The sequence below is a fragment of the Tinamus guttatus genome, unplaced genomic scaffold, assembly GCF_059628265.1.
Source record: "Tinamus guttatus ecotype Peru unplaced genomic scaffold, ASM5962826v1 Tinamus_guttatus_pri_ptg000198l, whole genome shotgun sequence".
NCBI classification, from domain to species: domain Eukaryota; kingdom Metazoa; phylum Chordata; class Aves; order Tinamiformes; family Tinamidae; genus Tinamus; species Tinamus guttatus.
Genome location: NW_028288732.1, coordinates 5,271,773 through 5,294,741, shown reverse-complemented (window position 1 = coordinate 5,294,741; position 22,969 = coordinate 5,271,773). Strand labels below are relative to the sequence as shown.

The window sequence follows — 22,969 nt, the reverse complement described above, 5'->3', positions numbered from 1 at the left end:
GACTTTCTTCTTTAAACATCATTTAAATTATTTTTTTCCTCCCTGCTCATGTGAAGGACTGCTGCTGAATCAGTGCTGGCTGTAGGACAAAAGAGCAGAATGTTGGCCTTACCCTGAGCTATTTGGGGTCTGTTGTGGAGTTGGGGCAGACTAAATGGGGGGGCGGGAGATGAAATATTTTCAAAATTTCAGAAAGTTTCTGTAAGAAACTTCCCAGGAATTGCACTTGTAATGACTTGAACTAACTAATGATTAAAGCACTTTGGAAATCTCTCAGGATTACCTTAAGTAGTAAATGAGGAAAGTGATAAATGGCACACAGATTAAATTTAAAGGTGAAAAATCATTCGGTCTTGGGAAGAAAGGCGTTGTTCCAAATGATCATGCTGTGTGTAGAAACAAATTAAAATTGGAAGCAGAGAGGGGAGAGCCTTTAGTTTAAGGTAATTCCAAGAAATTCTTTACAGAACTGCATCCAAAAGCCAAAGAAGCCCATGGCCCAAACAGACACATCCCAATGCCCTGAGCAGCAGTACTAGGAGAACCATAAAACAATGTCAAACTGAGTAGCTGTTCAAGGAGAGCAATATATGTATGTTAGAGAAGCAGGTTTAAATTAAAGTTATGTCAAAATTAGTTAATTAACATGATGCGCGTGGATATCACTGAATTGCTACAGGATTTAGTGCCCTGGTGCTGCCTTTTTGAGAAGATAGATTGCTGGCAAGAACCAAACTAATCCTCTGGCAAACCACTGTACCAAAAGATCATTTATTGCACACTTTTGCTTTCTCAAGAAGAGGCTAAACAAGGAGAGCATTTGGGTGTTTGCACTGATTCTGTCAGCCCCTGCTAGGAGAGAGTGTGTTGATTAAAGATGAAATCTAGGAGAGCTTGGTTTCTGTCACTGGCCTTCAGACAGGAACTTCACATGTGTTTTGTGGTGCAAACAATTAAGAGCCCCATTGATACCTTTAATATGTATAGTAGCCACTAAATGCAGAAGGCATGCAGCAACTGGTTCTTGTTTTGAAGATTGTTAAATATGAACCTCAACCCCCTTTTCAGCAGATGCAGTATTTAACTAGATTTCACTGAGGCAGAAGAGCTAAGAGTCTGTATTGCTGATGACTCCAAAGAATGTAGTCTAAAAAGTGATATTCATGGGAATAGTTTAATTTCCCATGCATATGCTACATAATGTTCAACTTCACTTCTTTCACTTGAAGTATCTTTGTGAATAAGATATAGTGGATTTTAAAGAATGGTCTCCAAATCCTTACTGTTGCAATCCTGCAAAAGGAGCAACATTTGAATCTTAATTAAGAACAAGTTGTGAACCTGCTGCACCCTAATAAATGCTCATCTGCTCATTGGAACAGGACCTGCATGAAGAGAAAGGAGAAGGCATAAAAACAGAAGGTAATAGAGCCTTAAGTAAGGTGGAATTAGGGAGGCTATAACCATTATGACTCGAATGCTAATTTAGAACTAATTTTCCAATTGTCAGTAGAAAAGTGTGTGCTTTTTCCAAAGCACAAAATGAATTGAATTTACCCCCAGACCTCTCAGCTTGCACAGGTAAAAATAGAATGTAAACCCAAATTGGAAATATTTTAATTATCTTACATGAGGAGTTTTTCAGAAGACTAATCAGGAAGAAAATCTTCCATCTGTATGATATGGGCTTTTTAGTATTATCTGAGGCCAAATACTGACACTAACTGCCTTGGTGAGCACCTTACTGACATGAATCCCTCTTCCCTCGTTGAACTGTGTAGCAATAGGGTGTGTGAGGGTGGACTGAGCAGCTGCAGCAAAAACCTTTGGAGAATTTTCTTCTTTTGAAATGGAAGTTTCTCTAAGGTCTGTGACCTCCCACTCCAAGCGAGCTGGAGCAGTTCTGTTCTGTGACCTTGACACCAGGAAAATTTGTTGCTCTTTTTGTAACTACATCCATGTTCATCAGCATAGGTTGTTTGCTCCCGTTAGGATGTGAATTTCTGTGATTATTTTAGGGCAGTTTAAATGCTTGTAAGAAGAATAAGCTTCTGCTGGTGTTGGAGTTCTGTGTATGACACTGCCATACACTTCCTGCAGAACTTTATATTGCTTCCTCTGTTCATCAAGTGTCAAATACCTCTTATGAAGCTTCTTTCCTCAGTTCTGAGCTCTTTTTGCTCAGACTGTGAGATGTTTATAAGCATCTTTGCTTTTTGTGCAACTGTGAGACTAATGCCAGGGCATGTGTATCGGTGACGGGCTGCAATGCAGTCGCATGTTTGTAGTATTAGGAAAGATGCTCGATCTATTTCTTTTTAGTAAGGAAATCTTGACACTCTAAACCTGCAGAGGAAACAGGAACATCAGTCTATTTACTGCCACAGAAATCTTAGTATCCTTAAGCCAGTCATTAAGTGGACAGGTTTTCTTTTTTTTTTAAAAAAAAAAAAAAAAAAAAAAACTTAGTAGCTATTAAACAAAGTAATGAGAGCTTGTGATACGTTTAAGCTGTTTTGAACCATTAAAAGTTAATGATCTTGGTCTTTATGAAATAAATAGCGAAGGCTGTGCTGTGCTGAAGTATGTGCCATGGGGATACTGGTAGTTTTATAATTTTGCTGAAGTATATAGCTATTAAGTAAAAACCACAGTTTTCCTAGTGCTTTAGCTCTACATGATTTATTCTGTGTCACTCTTAAGTTGATGCTAAGCAGAGAAAGAGGCTTCAGGGGAGACTTTTGCAACCTTGCTAGGACTTATTTGCAAGGAGCCGGGGGAGATGATGAGATGGAGCTGAGGAGCGGAGCGTGTGTCACAGCCAACCCCAGGAGGAGGAGAGGAGAGGGGGGAAGCCAGGCCCTGGCTAACATGCAGCAAGGACCTGGCCTGTTCCTTGGAGGCTTCCGTGGTTTCTGTTCCCGTTTGTTCCTGTTTCAGTGAGAACAGGCACAGAGGTGATCTGTGGCTGAGATAGGGAGAATCTTAATCAGCGGCTCATTGAGGTTGCTGCCAAAACACGTACGTGCACCCTGTTGCTTTTACAATTTCCTCAGCTATAAAATGTAATAATGCTTAAATTATGTATCATTCAGTGTTGTGAGTTCATTAGATAATGCTACATAGTGCTTTGAAGATAAATGTTTTATAGAGCTTACCAGGGGTCTCCATGTCAGGTATGTAGACATCTGTAGTGTCTGTAGACTGAACAGCAAAGATGAGGCGCGTGGGGGAGAGGCGCTTGGACTGCCTCATGCCAATTGACAATACAGACACACGCACACAAGTCAAGTCCATGCGCTGTAGACAGGCACAGCAATATGCAACAAGTCTTCTGGACCAAACTGTTTAACTGTTCACTAGACTGCAAATTCAGGCATCTTTGCTGCTTGTGTGTTAGAGATACCCTAAGCCTCTGAGAGGAGGGACTGAAGCATAAGCTGTGTTGGCTTGGTACTACTGACCCCCCAAAGACTTGGAAGTAGTATAGGGGCTGCCGAGGCAAAGCGAGACTTAAGGGAGAAACATGGGGATGGGGAGGAATGAGTATTGCTCCAGGAGTTGGGGTTTTTCATAGCATCAGCTGCTGTGTGATTACAGCAGGGGAACTGCTGTTTACTGAAGCATTTTAGCCAAGCTGGGAGGTGGATTAGTGAAAAGATTAGTACTAACAGTCTCTTCCTCTATGTAGTCCACTCGTTTTCTCTGTTGTGAAACTTTCTCCCTGGTGTTAACTCTCCTCTAAAGATCTCACAGTAGGTGTTGACCCTTAACTGAGTGACTGGCCAACTCTTCGCTGTTACTAACAGAAGCCTTTTCGTTTGGTAAGTGAGGTCTGTTTGACACTGACTTATTTTTCTTTCAAATACTTTTTTGAATGTTTGCAGTGTTTAGTAACTGAGCAATGTCTTGGTTTGTGAAAGAGCTTGCTGGCACTCGGGACAGTATTTAATAATTTTACCAGTTTGGAATTTTTGGTGACGTAGATGAATAAGCTACATCCTAGAGGAAGGTCAAATGAAAGAAATGTGTGTCTTTAAGCTTCCTTGGTGAAGAAGTGCAGAAGCCAATACTAATTCTTGAAACATGGTTATCAAAAGAGACACTATACCCTTTAAGATCTTTTCTGTCAAATTTACATTTTGCTAATCTATCGTAGGTACCTCTAAAAAGGATGAAGTCACACAATGAGATAGGGTGCTTTTTTGAAAATAGTTCATTGCTTCAGCTTGATGTACATTTTTCAATGTCTCCTCCAAATAAAGGAACTGAACTCCATAACTGAATTTTTGCCCTCATATGGCTATGCGTTTTGCTCTTCTTTCTTTTTTCTTGAACTGATTCTTATTTCTTAAACAAGCCTGGCTTATTTTTTCTAAATTGTATCTTGCAGGTCTTAAAATCTCAAGACATGTATTTCCTTGGACTGTTGTCTTTGCTTGTTTTGCAAAGTAAGGCCTTCAGCACAAACTCTCCTGATGAAACCATTGCGGAGCTTTCTGTCAATGTTTACAACCAGCTGCGAGCTACGAGAGAAGATGAGAACATTCTTTTCTCTCCTTTGGGCATTGTAATAGCCATGGGGATGGTAGAGCTTGGAGCCCATGGAACCACCTTGAAAGAAATTCGACATGCGTTGGGTTTTGACAGCCTAAAAAATGGTAAGGCCTTTTAATCATGTTTTAGATGACTGTAGATATTTTTAAGCTAAAAGCAACTGATACCAATGCCTGAACAACCTGGAAGTGACCCAGTGTTGTGTATGGGTTATTAAGGAATTGGCTCCTTGCAATCCTGCTTGACCTGAGTGTGCTGAGGCACATCTCATGGATGCCACGTAGTCCGAAATGCTGACATACAACCCTGGCTGGGCACTTGCACTTCCAGGGTTAAAATTAACTGTTGGTTAATTAACTGCTAACTAATTATCTGTCAATTTGGCGCTCTCATGTAAAATAAGCATGTCATTTGCCCAAGAATCAATAGGTTACTTTTGGTAGTACTATTTATTATGGCCTATAAAGAAACTTGAAAATGAAAGCAATATTACATAGAAGAACATAGAAAACATCTTAGTAATTTAATTGGAAATGTTGTTATGTATCTCTAGCATTTTTTTTCGAAGATACTTCATATAATTTTGTCATTCCTTGTGAAAGTACTTGAGTGATTTTTTTGGCTTGGAATATATAGCTTTACTCAGATTTTAAGTTACTTTTTTAAAGTTTACCCAGAAATTTCAGCTTCAGGTGGACCAAGCAGCAGTCAAGCTTTCTGTCTTAAAGATGAGTACTTCATGAGTCTCATCACCTTTGCACTTTAGGAGCAGTTTAGGTTTCCAGAGCTTTTCTTGTGATGCTGTCACTGCCAGAATTCCTCATTAACACAGCCAAATGATTCTGCCCTCCTGAGATCTTCAGCTTCAAAACTTGAAACTCATTGTGCTTTGCCAGGGCCCTAAACAATGGGATCTTTGGATGTAACAAACATTCCATTAAGCATTTGTGATGATAACGCATAAGTGTCACTTGTAAGAATAATTCTTTTTAAATTGCTCTTCTGAATGGAATAGTGTTGGCAGCTCTGTATGTGACGGCGTCCAAATGGCTTGATAATTATGCTTATTGTAGGGAGTAGGAAAATAAGACTGTTTTGCCTTGACTGGATTGCCTTTCCAGTCAATAAGGCTATATGCCTCGGTCTTTGGATTTTTTTTTAAAAAAAAAGAGGTCAAATGTAAAACAAGTGTTTGAGATGGACATCTGCCCTTCTCCCACACCATAGATGGCTTTGTAAATTTCTGAAGGAGAATTTATTTGCTGAAATGCCTTCCTGAATCTTCTTTCTTTACACAGGCGAGGAATTTACGTTCTTGAAGGACCTCTCCGATAGGGCAACTGCTGAAGAAAGTCACTACGTTCTGAATATTGCCAACTCTCTCTATGTGCAGAATGGATTTCATGTCAGTGACAAATTTGTGCAATTGCTGAAAAAATACTTTAAGGCTGAAGTAGAGAACATAGATTTCAGTCAAAGTGTGGCTGTAGCCACCCACATCAATAAGTGGGTGGAGAATCATACAAACAGTAAGTCTACATGATTCTTCTATGTACTTGTGCAGTAAGTGTTCTTTGCGCTTTAAAAGTTGGATAATTTGGTAGAATTGTTGCCTTGTCTGTTATCTCTTCACATTAAGACTAAGGTGTCTCCTCCCCTAAGAAGAATTCTAATGCCAGTTCTTTGTGGAACTTTTTTTCCTGTACAGCAGAGATGATCTGTCTTTAGGTGGTATTTACTGTTACTTATCCCCAGGTATCTGTCAGAATGCATCTTCCTCTGTTGCTATCTTGAAGTAACTGTAACATCTGCTGAGGTTGAATGATATTTTAACAGTATTCTGATACTGATCTAGGTATTCATTAGAAATAAATAGATTTTTTTCTGCATTTAACAGTACTTATGTGAAGAGATTATTGGCCTGTGCTATAGGTATGTAGAGGATCCCTAGATCTCTCTGATAGCCATAGGTACAAGGTACTAAGAAATTAAATACTAAGGAATAAAAAAAGGCCCCAAAATCACTGTCAATCCCTTCCAACATGAGGAAACAACTCAAATGTCAGATAGCATGTAGGGAGAATACATGATTTCAGGAACAAGAGCAAGTGCAGAGCTGCTTATGTAAGGGCATTTACTCAGATCTGCTGGGGCATAGTGTTTGCTTCATATGTGGAATCACAAGCATGTGGTGGTGTGACATGTAGAGTCAAGGCATGGGAGTGAAGCTCCTGTCCCATGTAGGGTTTAAATCATAACCTTATTTTTAATCACCTGGCACACTTGAAGGTTGATATTTTAAGTGTAATTCAAAAACAGGATCAGTTCTAGCAATACTTGTGCTGCCATTGATCTAAAGGTAAGATCAGGGTCTCCCTTAAGGAACTGACATATCACCATATTGTCTGAACATTTAAGAAGCCCTAATGCTTCGTGGAAATTTCCAGCACTGAAATAAAAAGCAGCTCATGTAATGCTTTTATACAGTTTTTAAAATCATCTTGTTTTTGCAAGGAAATTGGAACTATTATAACCATAATAAATTTTGCCCTTTATCTCAGGCTACAGAAATAGAGAGAATGCAAGTCATGCAGCAAATTGCACAGTGTTTTCACAAGAGAAACATAGTGCGTGTCTGAGGGAAACTTAAAATACTGTTTCTTTTTAAAAGGAACAATTCCTTTTTAAAAGGAACAGTGAGTTGGGATCTGCAGCTTGATACCTGCTGCATGTGCTGACCAGCCTCATAAGCATCACCCTGGCAGGGACTGTAGAGCCAGCAGAGGCATCTGTGATAGCAACTACCCCCAGCCCAGTTTCTTGGCACTTGAAGTACTTCTGTCCTGCCTGCCAGCTCTGCTGATAGGAGGCTGCTTGTCCCTTGAGGAAGGGGATACGAGACAGGCAGGCAGCTAGTGCCAGTGTTAATCATGATGGGAGACTCCGAGTAGAAAACATCACTGTCCAAGGTCTCTAGCCAGGAAAATTCTTAAAGTATGTTTGTTAACAAGATATGGCTGAGGTGTGAGGGAATATGATGCTTTAAATGAAAAGAGAAAAGTGGAAGTGTATCCTACCCTGTTTTTTTCCATTTTATTTTCTTCCCCAACTAAAGGAAGTGAGTATGCAAGCATGGGTGCTGTTGAATTTCCAAGAATATCCTTCCAGATGAAGCGAAGCATCAATATAGTCATGCTCAAAACAAATACTGCCCTATGACACACACTTTGCACCAGCTGGCAGATGTCATGTGCAGCCCCAGGAAGCAGAATTAATTTGTATTTTAAACCATGGATTAAGAAGTAATAATCAGAGTGAGGAATTTATTTATTTTGGCACCTTGCACTGCAGTGTCAGTTAAAAATAGAAGTGAGCAAAAAGGCAAGCCACCTGAAAGAGGCTGTAATTCTTCAAGAATAGTGGCAAATCTGGGCAGTGTATCAAATTTAACAAAGTCAAAATTATTTTGCTGAAAAGCTGTTTAAGGTGAGCTAAGGCAGGTAATGTAGAATATATCCTGCTATAAATTATTTATTTGGGAGTAGGAGCAAAGCAGGTGCTGTGCTCAGCTGACAAAACTCCAGTGAAGAGAGCAAATGTGAAATATCTTCTCTTGTTTTCCCAGACCAACTGCCAGGGGAACAAATGCTGTGAACTTGCATGGTTCAATTAGTCCCTTCTTTGGAGTCAGAGATGCTTGGTTGTGTTAAAAAAAAAATCAACACTTCTAAATGGCCCAGGTGCTGTTTAAATTCAAAAGGATTTGTTTACACGCTTTAAACACCCAAAGTGCTGCTTTGGTTTGGAACCAAACTTGTAGGAGTTTTGACCTCTAGAGGATAAAACTAAACCACACTGGAGGTTTCCTTGTGGTGCATGTTCAAGCAGTGATCAAGAAACAGTTGATTGACATATGCTCGATGGAAAGATTTATGTGCCTACACTCTGATTTAGGTTTGCAAAACACTGGCAGTTTAATTTGGGATTTAAAGGAACATTTGAATTGGAAATTCAAACAGCTTTTTATTTTCTTGCATTCTTTCAAGCCGTCTTGGGTTTTGATTTTGTTAGTTGGATGTGCTGACTGACAGTAATTTTTTTTTTTTTTTTTCCACCCCCCAGATATGATCAAAGATTTTGTGTCGTCAAGCGATTTTGGAGCCTTAACTCATTTGGCTTTAATCAATGCAATCTACTTTAAGGGTAACTGGAAATCACAGTTCAGACCTGAAAACACAAGAACTTTTTCTTTCACTAAAGATGATGAAAGTGAAGTGCAAATTCCAATGATGTACCAGCAAGGAGAGTTCTACTATGGTGCGTAGGAGCTTTAGCAATTTAAAGCCAGTAATACTTTCCCTAATAGCATTGTGGCAATAATACTCATTTGTGTTGTGGAATATTATTCCACCTGTAATTCTGTGTGGTGTGCGACTGCCCGATGAAGGGATTCTGATGTATTTTCATAATGTGTTTGCCTGTGTAAAATTATGAATAGTGACTTTTTATAATTCAAAATGACCTCTTATTTTTTTAGATGTATGTTTGCCACATGGTGAATTTTAGAACATTTGACTGTTGTTTCCAACGTCTGCATTTCTAGAGGTGTTCCTGGTTCTGGCTAACATTTTCTTATGCTTTGCTATATAATGAGTATTGTTTGTAAATATCCCTGTCCCTGTTTGTTTTTTATAAAAACATGGGAAGAGTAAAAGTGCTTCTATGAAAAGCACAATTACAGATGCTTGTTTTCTTTAAGTTGAGAATGAACCTCAAATATAGGACCTACTGTGTCTGCCATTTACCTCAATCTTACCTTTGGTAAACTGTCTCTCCCATGCATGAAACTCTCTCCCATGCTGCTCATTTCCATGAAACTCTTGGGAATTTTAATACCTTTGAGGCTCCTGTCTAACTTGATGGAAATTAGCTAATAGATTCAGAGATCTGATGGCCTCCAGTCTGTGTGATTGCATAAGCTTCCCTGCTATAGGAAAACAGAGGTTAAGGCTCAGAGCCTATGAGAAGAAAACAATATTGATTCCTACTGAGTAGGATAAAGAGGGTCACTTTAGGCTCCAGTGTCTAGCAAATATTGTATAGCATTAGCTATTTTTCCCGTATCTAAGGAAGACAAAAGAAAATAATTGATAGGTTTTTTTTCCTCTTTTGCAGGGGAGTTCAGTGATGGCTCCAATGAAGCTGGTGGCATCTACCAAGTTCTGGAAATACCCTATGAAGGGGATGAGATGGGCATGATGATCGTTCTTTCCAGGCAGGAGGTTCCACTGCTCTCACTGGAGCCACTGGTCAAAGCCTCGTTGATTGAAGAATGGGCTAACTCTGTGAAAAAACAAAAAGTGGAAGTCTATTTACCAAGGTGAGTTCATGTTTCCAAGTCAAAAGAAGAGGAAAGATTGCATTCCAAAAGATTGGAGTAGCAGAGTGGATAAAACTTGAACAGCTTGATCAGATCTGTGGTTATGCAGCAACCAAATGGAAGTTGCTTGGAGAAGAAAGCCCAGGAGGCATGAGCTGTGCTACGGTAGTTACTGAGCAAGAGAGGAATGCTGTGTTTGTCTTTCAGCTGCAAGCCTCAGAAAGGAGGAATATATTCACTCTGATTGTTTGCGTTGTTTTGCAGAGCTCATTATGAATAAATTCCCTTTAGAAAGGAGCCATAAAAATATTACAAGTCTGAGAATTAACAGAAGCTGAAATGTTTCATTTAAGTACTAATTAAATTTCTACTTGTTGCTAATTTAAAAGTCCTAATGTTATGCATCTATGTAGACACAAATGTTTGAATGTTGAAATGCAGTTCCAGTTCCTCTTTTTTTCCCCTCAGGGGAACAATAGAATAACAGGATATGACTATCAGAAGGGAGTGAGACTTCTGTCCATTCATTTGTGGATGTATAAACTGAATGTGCTCAGTGGCATGCATATTTATTGAATTATGTTTCACAGAATTCTACTTCATCTGGCTCCAAATGTTTCTTTGTGCTGGTCCTATACCTGGCATAGCAATAAAGGTGCTAAATGTCTCAAATATACATTTGGGTCATGATACCCTTTGAGTGATTCGTGCTAATTTTACTGGAGTGTTTATCTAACAATACAGCACCACTTAAAAGTAGTTCATTCAACTTACACTTTCTGTGGCATAATGCAGCAGTACATGGCACTAAAAATGCCATTGTTGAAACATTTTACTTGTTAAAGGAACTTTTTTACTTTTTTGTTGTTGTGTTTTTTCAGGTGATGAGAGGATTTGAGCTTATATTTCACATTTAAAGAGCAGGACACAAGTCCTTGTGGTTTGACTCCCCTTCCAATATAGGGATCACTTTCAAGAAGCTAACTGCAGCTGTGAGCACAATAAGCCAAGCTTAACAGGGATAAATCACACTGGGATGAACTGGTGCTGTGGGCATTGCCATATCATTCCAAATCGGGATTGAATCCCATTTTTCTTAAAGTTGTAATGTTTGGAGTCATAGCAATGAGGAAGCAGCAGTGTTTGACATCCCTATTTTACTCTGCCCCGTATAGTTGCAATAAGGAATATCAGTTCTTAACTAACTTTTCCTTTGGAGAAGTACTGAAAGAGAAAAACTGTGCTGCAGATTCTGTACAAACTGAGCCCACTCCCATCCTGTGGTGTTCTTTTTATTGTTCATTTTTGTTTTTCCATAGAAATTTTAGGCTGAAGGAGGTTTGGTGTGAACCTTCTGCTAAAATGCAAGAGGCATTTCTCCCAGATAACATCTACCCACATGTGCAAACAGGCTAGCTTCTAAATTTAGGTAGCTTGGGTATGTACATACCCATAAAATTAAATACATGGACACCATTGTATGGCATATTCTTGATACTGAGCTTGAGTTTTAGTTTTACAGGTAGACTTGGGTTTTGTTTGCTTTTTTTCACCAAAATCGGGACTCCAGGATTCCTTCAAGTCAGGATCTGCGACATGAGTTTGTAGGAGCTAGTTTTTGTGTCTATTTCTTCTGTGCCCAATACCTCCTTCAGACTGGTCTTAATATCTGTTGCTCTTACTTAAGAACCCCAAAGAACTTGGTAAGTGTTAGTGCATTTAAGTTAGAAGCAAAAGAGGTACAAATCATCTACTGTATTATCAGGTTATAAATGATACCTAGTATGAGTTTGAAATTCCATACATGGATACAGCTAACTTCCTTATCAAGTTCCAGGGATTAATTGCATGCTTCCAAGATGATGGATTTCCATTAGAATTCAGAGGTAGTCTGTGGGATTTTTTCAGTCCTCTAAATATTTTATTCATAAATATTTTATGCTCTAGATATATTATAAAATGTGGCCTGCAGGCACTGTCCACTGAGAAATTAAAAGCAGCATTGGAATAAAATTAAATTTTTATACCCTGAAAGATGCTATCCAATTATAAAGGGAATGTTTTTTTTTAAACTTCTACATTTGTAATAGGGCATGAATGACTAGCCAAAGCAGAGTTAATCACAACTTTCCAATTTCTCTGTGCTATCTGTGCGCAAATGAAATTGTGCATTACTTCCCTAAATAGCTAAGAAGAGATTTGTACTGAATTGTTAAATTATACTTACTCATTTTCATTTTGAAATCGTTGTTTCCAGTTTATCCCAGACTAAAGTGATCAACATTTTAATCCACTTCTATGTAAAAAGTGAAACAGACCATGAATCTAATTTACAAAGCTGTCTCCCAAACATAATTTATTTCAAGAGCACAGCAGGAAAAGCTGCCTAATAACAGTGCTAGTTTTCACAGTTCCTTTTAAGGATTGTTCCAGTGTTCCTGAATTTCTAAAATGAAATATCTTAAAATGTGTCAGACTGTACTAAAAAGACAAGTTGCTTTAGGTGTAGAAATTGTTTTTCTCTTCTCTTCAAAAAAAGCAAATGTTTTTAAATATGCTTTTGAGTCCCCCTCGTGAGGAACAGGCCAGTTCTGGTTGTTATTGAGATACATGGATAAATGTTATTGGGAATCATGAATGAGGAAAAAAAAAGTTTGACTAAAATGCACATTTAGCTGCCCATAGTTAACCCTGAATACAAGGACCTTGCTGTAGAAAGAATCATGGCCTGGCCTTGGTCTTTATAGCAGCTGTAAATCTCTTAGGCTATTGGATTCTGCAAGTTGGTCTTAGCACCTCAGGAAAACCCGCTTAAAAATTAAAATGTTGGAGCCTTAAAATCCTGGCAGAGATCCTGAGGGCCTGTCCTTCAAGCAGGAGTGTTTGGCCCTGTGGTTTTGGGAAAGGCAGCTGTTGGTTGCTTGCTTTTTGTTCTGCAGAATGTCATGTGCTAGAACCACTTCGGGAACCTGGACTTTCTTGCTCTCACTCGGAAGTGCTGGTAGTTTGTGAAATTAGAGCCTTGGGGATGAGTCACACTAGCCTGCAGTTGACTTCTGTTTCTGAAGTAGGAAGTATACTTGATTCTATGGATCCAGAGCTTCTGGGGACTTTAATATTTTAGCATCTCAGAAGGGTTGCACAGCATCGTAAAAGATGACGCTTTTTTTTCTCTCAAGTCTAAGTCACAAGAAAGATGCTGTGGTTTTGTATGACACTTATTTCTAAGTTTCAGATATGTATCAAAGAAGACTTTGTCTATGACAAATGCATCATTTGATGCTTGTACAACCTTAAAATTTAATGAGAAGCTCATCTTTTTCTGCTAAACTCTCAGGGGAACTGCTTGTTAGAAAGTAGAATCAGTTTGAGATGCCAACTGTCTCATTCTCCCCTTCAGTTTATTTGGGAGAGGTCCAAACACAGCTGAAATCAAGGCCAGTGTGTGTTCAGCTTTCTGGACCTCATTTCGTGCTTGGGAAGTAGCGAGATACTCCAGACAACCCTTGTGAAAATAAAGCCAGCTCTTACCTTCACTTCTTGACTTTAGCTTCAGCTTGTAGGCTGAGTCATTCCTTATTAGTGTCTTTATGCTTCCTGAGGAAGTCTGTAGAAGCGTATATGTCTGTATGCATGTGTATGAGTGAAACAGTATAGAACTGTATAGTAAGAACAGATGCTCTTTGGACTAAACAGACCAATCCTCCAACTTCTTTTCCGTCTCTGTGGCAAAAATAGCTTCGTCTTCTCTTCAGTGCCAGAAATTTTTCAGCTTCCTTTCATGGTTTCTAATATCCCCAAGTTGCAGCATTTCCCCGGCTTAGGATAAGAATTGCAATAGATGCTTAGTGCTACTTTTAGCATCATATGCACCTAAAAGTGTGTGTGTGTGGGGAACTAATCTGACAATCTGGTTCTTTGTGTGAATAAACACTGCAAATAACCATGTAACAAAACATTCTGGGCTATATTCTTTCCATAATTATATTATACCTGGTGACTTGTCAGCATATTTGAAGTCATTTTATAATTTGTCTGGTCATTTTACAGTGAATCCTTAAATAGACAAATATTTCAAATTAGCTTTTCATGTCGGTCTGCCTTCTGTTTTCTGGCCAGGGTCACTAGTCACTGCTGCTCGGTGTTTCTGTGGCTGCCTGCGTGGAAGGGACCTGTCTTGTTTGCCCTGCTAACACCAGGCAGAACTTGCAGAATCTTTTAGAAGAAGCTGCTGTAAACCGAACACGTTTTTGCCCCACACTTTGCCCTCAGGGCAGCCTTTGCAGCTTAGTAACATGATACTGAGCATGGGCTGGCAAGCGAAATTGTGCCAGATTTTAGTTACAAGTGCATTTGTAACTATATTTCTGTCGTTCTCTACTAACAGTCAAAATACATGGAGATTTTTTGCCACCAAACTAATTAGATGCTAAGTCAGAACTGCTTAATTATTATTCATAACTTCTGTTCTTTGCTTATAATGTTTAAATAAAAGTAGAATATCCATAGTTTCCTACTTTCTTTGCTAACAGCTACCTTAGGTGTGTGTTTGCTCTGATTTGCTTGATATTTCATTCTAGTATGTGTACAATTAATTCAGCTTTTATATTAACCCTTTCTTAAAAGTAAGCATTACCATCAGCTAGTATAACTGCTGTACTAATATTTTATTGTTAGGGATTATATATGCCATTAGTATCTATTTGATTGCTTTTGCATTAGGAAAACTAGCTGTGACAGTAAACTATCTTACAAGTATTTTTTTAGAAATGTCAATGTGCTATATTGATGCTTTGTTATTTATCTCAGTATTTCGATTGTCATTATCTAGACATTTTAATCTTCTAATAACAAATACTGCTTATGTTCTTGGCTTTTAGCAGTTTTCTGTTCTGTTCTCTAGGTTCACAGTGGAACAAGAAATTGATCTGAAAGATGTCATGAAGGGTCTTGGAATTACGGAATTATTCAGCAGCAATGCTGACCTTACTGCAATGTCTGGTAAGAGTCTTTTGACTGAGCGTTTTAGGAATGGAGCTTATGAGAACTGTAGAGGAAATTAAATATTATGCAAGAGGCAGGTCCATATTGCAGAACATGTGGCCTGAGTGTCTTGACAGCAAATGGGATTCACACCACAAATGGGTTGTCTCTAGACCCATCTTATGTCTCCAGAGGCTGTTTGTTGACAGCCTTAATGCAATAAACTGTTGTACAATTAGTCACTCCTCAAATACCTTCTGTATAGATGCAGCATATGAAAAAAAATGTGATAAAGGCCAATTGGCGTCTGTTTAAAATTTTTTAATATATTGTGTTCAGAGGGCAAAATATCCAATGCATTTAGAAATTCAGATGGAAATGAGAGGTATTTATGCTTTTAATAAATTTTACTTTAGTTTGATCTCTTTAAAGAGTAATTGAGCCATCTTTGCTTTTAAACTTCTTTCCTTTTGAGTAAGAAGCTGCACAAGCTCTGTATTTAGTGCAGCCTGTTTAGACTCAAAGTGTGGCAGCCCAGCTGAGGTGCCAGGTTGCTCTCTAGAGAGAGGTTTGTGCCAGTGTGGGTTTAATGTGATTGTATTTTCCACTGAAACAGTGGGAAAAATGCGAGCTAAATAATGCAAAAAGTTTGAATAAACAAAAAATTGGAAGAAAAATGCTTTCCATTTCTCTATCTCTAAAAGGAGAGTAAGTTTAACAATAACTTGAGGTCTATGTACTGAAAAATATTTAAATAAGAAAAGTGTCCAGACGAACCAAAAGCACACAGGGGAAAATGAGCCACAAAGGGAATATTTGGTGTTTCATTCTGTATAAAATAGAGGCCTAAACATCAGTGAGCAACTCTGAAATTAAGAGGTTCCATAAATCCATAAAGATTGGGACTGGTTTCAATCCATGTGATTAATGTTTGGTTTAAAGCTTGGTGTTTTTATAGTTGTACCGCACAAAATGAAAATACCATGTTATATAGTGAATTAACTCCTCTGCTATTTAAAGATTAACTTGTGTACAGAATAATGTAGAGCAGTGCGGAGAGAGAACTAATGTGTTCCACTGTAACATTCTCACCTTTGATTTAAAGAGCATGAGCCGACAGGGGTGAAGAGGTCTTTCATAACTTCAGAATAATAAAATATTTTTGAAGGATTATATCTAATGAAAATCTGAGTGGTCGTGCTATAGACAATCTTTTCATTACTTAAAATGCAGAAGATTATTTGCCATTTCAAAATTTTCAGTGTAAAATGGGGAGGGATAGGGAAGAAACACTGTGAAGGCAAATATGAAAGTTAGCTTAGAAAATATATGAATGGTATGTCAGGTAAGGGGGGGATTAATCCAGGATTTTATATGCTTTTCATTGTCAAATTTTTCAGAGGGTAGACAAGCCACAAAACTTTTTTTTTTTTTTTTTAAAAAAAAAAGCTAACACAGGTGGAAGCACTCTTGAAATATTTATGTTTAAGATGTTAATTGCAAAAGAAAATATAGGATGATTTTTGAGAATTCTGTCTGAATTTTGAGAATATTTAAAAATACTCTCTTCTTTCCTGTTGTTGTTGCCTTTGAACTATTGTCAAGGAAAACCTTCTGCAGCTTCAACAGATCCAGGCACAGATTGTTGGCTTCAGTGAAATTCTACAGGGGTTTAGTGGGCATAAATCAAATTGCAGGAGTGCCGGCTTATTCTTCAGTGTTCAGATTTTTATACTTTTGCTGGAAATGGAAATAGAAGACTTAGTTTTACCTTCTGGAATATCTGGATTGGGGGCAACCAAAGAGGAAATAATAATGCAGCTACTGTGTGGAAAGAGAGTAGCTGGTTAATGTGGAGAGGGGAAGCTGAAAGGGCTCCTATTGGCCTGGAGTGCTTCTTCTGGCAGGCTTGATGTGGGTATCTCTGAACCTATCAGGTATTCAAAATAATCAAACTTGAAACTTAAGAAGAAATGACTCTTGAAACAGCTTTTTGGGATTTTAGAGTTCATAGTCTGTAAGCTTTCTGCTGAGTATTTTGATACCACTTCCAATCTGTCCTTGAGGAAGTTTGTCTTCTTGACCAAAACTCCTCTTTTCTGTCAAATAATTATAGTATTGCCTACTGCTGTATAATGCTTTAAATGGCAACTGTTTTTAATCTCAAGGTGACCTGCATTTCCATGAGTAATTAAGTAATCATAATGACAGACTTTCACAATACAAAGTCATTGGAAGAGGACCATTCCAGTAAATAGTTCTTAGTCTTGAGTGAGGTAGGTAAAAATTTTCTGGGACAACTTAAGCCAGAAAAGCCAATAAACCTGCACCCTTTTCTTAAATGACTTGCCAAGCAACCAGTTGGCAGCTCTCTGAGTGGGAGTTTGCAAACATATGGAGTGTAGTGACAAATGAAATGTGATGCTAACAAAGTCATGTGCATTAAAAGTAAACCTGAGATTACTCCTACACATTAATGGGTATCTAGGCTAGGGTCTTGCAGAAGGCTTAAATTCTGATGACAAATCTCTGTGGGGCTTTTCTGGGATAACAGCTATCAAGTGCTTTTGCCTCCCATGAAAATTCAGATTTGTACAAGCTAATTGAGAAAAATGACATGATAGCAGATGCTCAGCTAAGCCTTACCTTATCCTCAGTAAAAAGCGTAAAGGAAAGACATGATAATGACAAGAGTTTGCACATGAGTATGAAATATTGCCATCAGTCCTGACTTGACAATCACAAAATAGAACAAAAGGAGGAGGATGCTTGAACACCAGGTAATAACATTATCTTTACATATGAAAAGAGATTCATTCACTTCAAGGAGAGATGATGGAGAGGGATGTGATAGTGACAATATAAAGTGAATAGTCTAGGGAAAATAAACTGGGATGTAGGTTGCTCATTTCACCATCCAAGGCCCAAGATATCTAATGAAGCTGAAAGGCAGCAGATTGAGACCAAATAGAAAGTACAGAGAAAAATCATCTGCAGAACTCTTTGGGTATTGTTAGAGGACATGATGTTAGGATGAAAAAAATAACAGATTTGATATTTCAGAGCAATGAAAACTACATTGAATAAAGCCCTTCTGTGTATTCTATGAATTATAAACTGGCTTTAGGGCATATTCTGGGTGACAGGATTTTCTGTTTGTAGGTAAGTTTTGTGTTATCACCCGTAAGGCTGATTTGCCTTGTGCTGAAGTGGCAATAACGCTGCCCAAAGCAGTGTGCTTGGCTGGTTTGACACAGTGGTCTCATGGCATTTCTTATGTTCTTGTTGACTTAATATATTGTTTTTTACACTCAGCTTCTGAATACATTTGCAACTAACCATACTATCAGATCATGAGAGCTGGTGGTAAATGTTCATAATGTTTGTGTTAGATAAACTAGACCATCCTTCTGTGCCTGTCAGATGGAGACCAGCCTTGTTAAATGCTGAGGGTTTTGACCAAAAATACTGTGCTGTGCAGAAACATGCAGGATAAAATGTGGGTTAAGGCTGTAATTATCAGGTGACAGAAGAAGGCTTAAACTGCATAATGAAAAGTGTGATTGAAATGCATGGTTGAGGATGAGGGTGTATCATTTTGTCTACTGCTAAACAAATTTATTGGAATTTTAGGATAAAATACTCTTTTTGCGCTCCTTAAGGGCTGCAAAATTCTTATTTCCCTTGGCTTGTGTGAGTTTGCTTGCTTAGTTGTATTTTTGCTCTTTTTGCTCAAGAAACCAACACTACAACTAATACAGAAGTACATAAAAATTCTTCATATTAATAAGCATTTACTCTGTAGTGTCAAACTTTTTCCCTAAACTGTTGATTTTAAAATTCTTCAGTGCAAGAATTGACTTATGCTGGATCTGGTACACTGGCACTGTAGGTGCAGCGATGCTATTACAATACTAAACAGCATAGGAGAACTCTACAGAAATAAACCAGCTAAATGGTGCTCCTACTTTCATGCAGGAAATATTTTCATGCCATTCTTGTGCATAAAGCTTTTTATTCTGCCTCTATTTGCTTCCGAAGTTGAATGATAATCTTGGGTTTCTGTGTCGGTGCGTTTTTAAATATTTCCTTCTTACTGTTGAGCCACTTGAATTGTTTCCTTCTCCTCTCCAGATAACAAAGAGCTTTACCTTGGAAAGGCTTTTCACAAAGCATTCCTAGAAGTTAATGAGGAAGGATCAGAAGCTGCCGTTGCCTCAGGTACCTGACTGCAAAGCAGAACTAAATCAAATGTCTGCTTAATTAATATTTTAAAGCTGACTTAGTGCGAAGCCAGGAGAGCTGAGTAGTGTGTAGCATGAAGAGAAAGCACAGCCAATGTGCTGCTTTCCTGAAGAGAATTCTGGAAATCTAAACCGTTGACATTTTCAGAACACGATATGTTTTGCAAAGCATTTTGAGCATCCTGTGGAGAAGCTTCTGTTAAATTTTTAAGTGTCAGGCAAACACAAACTGTGTTTTCCACTTTTTGTGGAATATAAGTACTGGTAATTGGGGTCTCGATCTGCCAACTGAGATGCAGTGACTGAGCCTTGGCTCCAGAATGGCTGGAGGGAGCTGAGAGTTGTAGCATTCCCTTAATGAGCCCATACACGAGGTAAGGTGGGAGGGAGGAAATAGCAGATTAGTTTTCCAGTGTTAATGCTGCAAAGCCAAAGGGTTAGTTACTTAGTTGCCACATTTTCTTCCTGAAAATAAGTTAATTGCCAAATGGGATTATTGGGTGATTACTAATAGAACCAGTACTTGTACCAGTCTTTAACAAAAGGAAAAGCAGTTTGCATCATCATGAAAACCAGTAACTGTTAGAATATAACATTTGTATGGGCAGAGATTACAGGCATGCAAGAGTGTTTTTTTGGTTGGCAGTGCAGTTAAAATGTAAAAGAAAATGACACATTGGGAATAATAACTGCCTGGAGAAATTCATGCATCTCCAAATAAAAATAATGAAGAGCCAAATTCTGCCTGACTGCTGGTTAGCTTTACCCTCAACCTCTTCGTTATTTAAGGACTCAAGTGGCTCTAAAAGCTGCAAGATCAGCCTGTTTAGCTATTGTCTACTCTAGTTATTAAGGCTTACTCCCGACTATCAAATGCAGCCTTGGAACTGTTTGTAACAGGTCAGCAGTGCTATTTAACTTAATGCACTTTCTAAAGCGAGCAGGCTCAAGGTTCTGCATCTGATAATTTGTAAACTGCTCATGTTGGGAATAAATTGTGCTGCACTGTTGTTAATCATCCTGAAAGCCTAAATAAGCATGCAATTACTTGGGACGTTCCTCTTGTTCTCAGGGTCTGTCTGAGCTGCAAGTATTTCTCATGAAGAGCAGGGGAATGTGGAAAGGGCGCAGTGATGTCTAACTAGTTGCCTCTGTTCTCTTCCTTTTAGGAATGATCGCTATTAGTAGAATGGCAGTGCTGTATCCCCAGGTTATAGCTGATCATCCTTTTTTCTTTTTGGTCAGAAACAGAAGAACAGGTGAGATTCTGTAAAAACTCCTCCATTTGTTTTCACTGCCCATCAGTGTTGTGCAAAAGAAAACTGCACATTTTGATCAATTAATTGGTCTTGTGTGATTTTTTCTTAATCTAGCTTGAAATGCCTGATACTAAGACTGATCTTTTCCAACAAATCTTTCTATGTCCTCTTTACATTTCATCGGGACAGACATCCAAATCTCCCATCTTCCTGAAAAATTGTAATTCTTTTTGATGAAAAATCCCGGGGAAGAGAAATTTGCTGATAAATTGTTTTCTTTCAAAGGAACAGTGTTACCTCCTAAATAAGCAAAGTCACTGAGCTAGGCTGTAGTAAGACCAGCAAAATAGGTTTGTAGTGTGGAATGATTTGTTATGAGCAGAAATTACAGTTGTGAATAACTCTGTGCTGTTGAAGTGTTCTGTGGCAGACAGGGGGCAAGGACAGCACACACTAGCAAAGCGGGCAATGATTAAGTAGTTCTTTGGTTTCATATTTTTAATTTATCTTTCCTAATGATATGGATGTGCCTGGGTGGCAAATAGAACACCACACAGCCATGTAGGAGATTACCTGATGGATCAGTGTGTTTTATCTGCTCTACAGGCAGGCATCAGTAGTCCCAGTTTGCAAGGGGGTTTGCTGCATTTGAGCTGCCCCTCAGAAGCATCAGTGTTTATTAAGCCATTTAGACTGCAGCGATGCCCATGCTCTATCCTGTGTGCAGGATGTTGTACAAGTGCTTACAGTTTGTCATGCCTGGTGCCCCTAAGGACCAGAAGTTGAGCAGCTTTGCTGCTGTAATGATGTAGTTGGGCAAAAATGCAGGTGGAGTTGGTCCTTTCGCCTGCTCAATTCTCCTGGCTCAAAAAAGATGCTTTAAATTGGGAGAGAGTGGATATTGGTAGCCTTAGGGCAATTCTTAGTGTTTCCTAGGTATTGTGCATTTATAGTAACTATAGTGTTTATACCAACAGCTGTAGCTAAAGCCAGAAAGCACACTGCTAATTTAGAAAGCTAAGGTTAGAAACCTTTTGGAAAGATGTGTGGAAATTCATGTTTTTTCCTTATGAGAGTAGTCTCAGTGCTCATGGTTATTCAGGTTAGCTGTAAATGGTGATTAAGTAATTCAGGGGCGCAGTGTGTCTTGCCATGGAGCACATGTTGCCACAGGGAGCACATCTGTGAACACGTATGTACCAAACAGTGTTTGTGTGGTGCTTCTGTGGCTCTTGGTTAGCGTGGGGAATGTTTCCAGCAGCTCAGGATGGTTGTTTGGGGTAGGCTTGCACACCTCTGGAAGCCTCCAGCCTCGAGGCTGACACTGATTTCACAGCAGAGGCTGTGAAATCAGAGTATTTCCACGGGCTTTTACCAGAGCTACTGAAATGAAAGAAAATCTTGGTTTTGATTTCTAGTGGGCTTGAATCAAGTGCTTAAAATAAGCTAAGAGGCACTTGCATGTAGAAGACTTCCCTGTTCTTGCCTGTGTTGTATCTGGTGCTCACTCTGATGCATGCATACCCCGGCCGTATCCCTATATTCCCATATTATATATTCCCAAATTATTCATCATACTTTCTAGTCTTTAATATTGTTATGTAGCATCTTAAAGCCCCCACCTTTTCTTTTGGTTTTGACTTATCCCCTTTCCCTCCCTCCTCCTCTCTTGCCACAGGTACTATCTTATTCATGGGAAGGGTGATGCACCCTGAAGCAATGAATGGAAGTGGCCATGACTTTGAGGAGCTTTAGCTACCACCAGCTGCCAAAAAAAAGAAATAAGCACATAAAGTTTGAAGTTAATATATTTAAGGTTTGCTGTGTTTCTTCCCCAATATACTGTTTAAAAGCCTTTCAGGTTTAACTGTGGTTTAAATTGCAAGTCAGTTTCTGGAGAAGTTTGCAGTATTAAAATAATGTTTTGTTTCTGTAATTGTGATTGCTGTGTCCTTAAAATAAAATTGTATACATGTCAACAGCTGCTGCTTGTTTTTAGTGAATTGTAATGCAAAAAAATCTTGCAAATCCATGATTTCTAAATTTTTTACAGTCCAAAGGCTGACTTGATCAATGAGACGGGAGCAGAATGTGTGCAGCTCTGAATAATGCAAATGGCAAACCTTAAAGATTTACAGAGTTGGATGAAGAATTATATCTGGAAAATGTAATTTTGTCCTGTTCTTGTAGTAAACAGACTGCGATGTGGTGTTCCATCAAAGTTAATGGAATAAATTAAGCCTAGTGGATTTTTATTCTATAAATTAACTGTGGTAGAGTTTTTGTGTGAATCTCCCACATGTCATTCTAAAATGTTGCTCTTAAGAATGCTTCTGCATGTGACCCTGCAATTCACTTTCCATAAGTGTTGGTGCCAATAAAATTTGATCGCATGAGTATTTGAGACTAGTCAGTGTAGAATAGCTATATATATGGCTGAAATAAATTAATTGAAATGGTCACGTCATTCATGTGGATGTATTTCCTCTCCCCCAGAATACTTTGCTAACTTTGCTAACTCAAACTTGCAATATCTCATATCAATG

General features: G+C 38.6%; 1 protein-coding gene across 1 annotated transcript; it reads left to right on the top strand.

The window, feature by feature from the left end:
* Positions 1-4,292: 4,292 nt before the first annotated feature.
* Positions 4,293-22,885, top strand: SERPINI1 (serpin family I member 1). Its single transcript, XM_010217188.2, has 8 exons — positions 4,293-4,661; positions 5,856-6,086; positions 8,680-8,874; positions 9,733-9,937; positions 14,841-14,938; positions 19,055-19,141; positions 20,334-20,423; positions 22,102-22,885. Exons 1-8 carry the CDS (start codon positions 4,412-4,414, stop codon positions 22,176-22,178), a joined length of 1,233 nt encoding a protein of 410 aa, XP_010215490.1. The 5' UTR covers positions 4,293-4,411; the 3' UTR covers positions 22,179-22,885.
* The last annotated feature ends 84 nt before the right edge of the window (positions 22,886-22,969 follow it).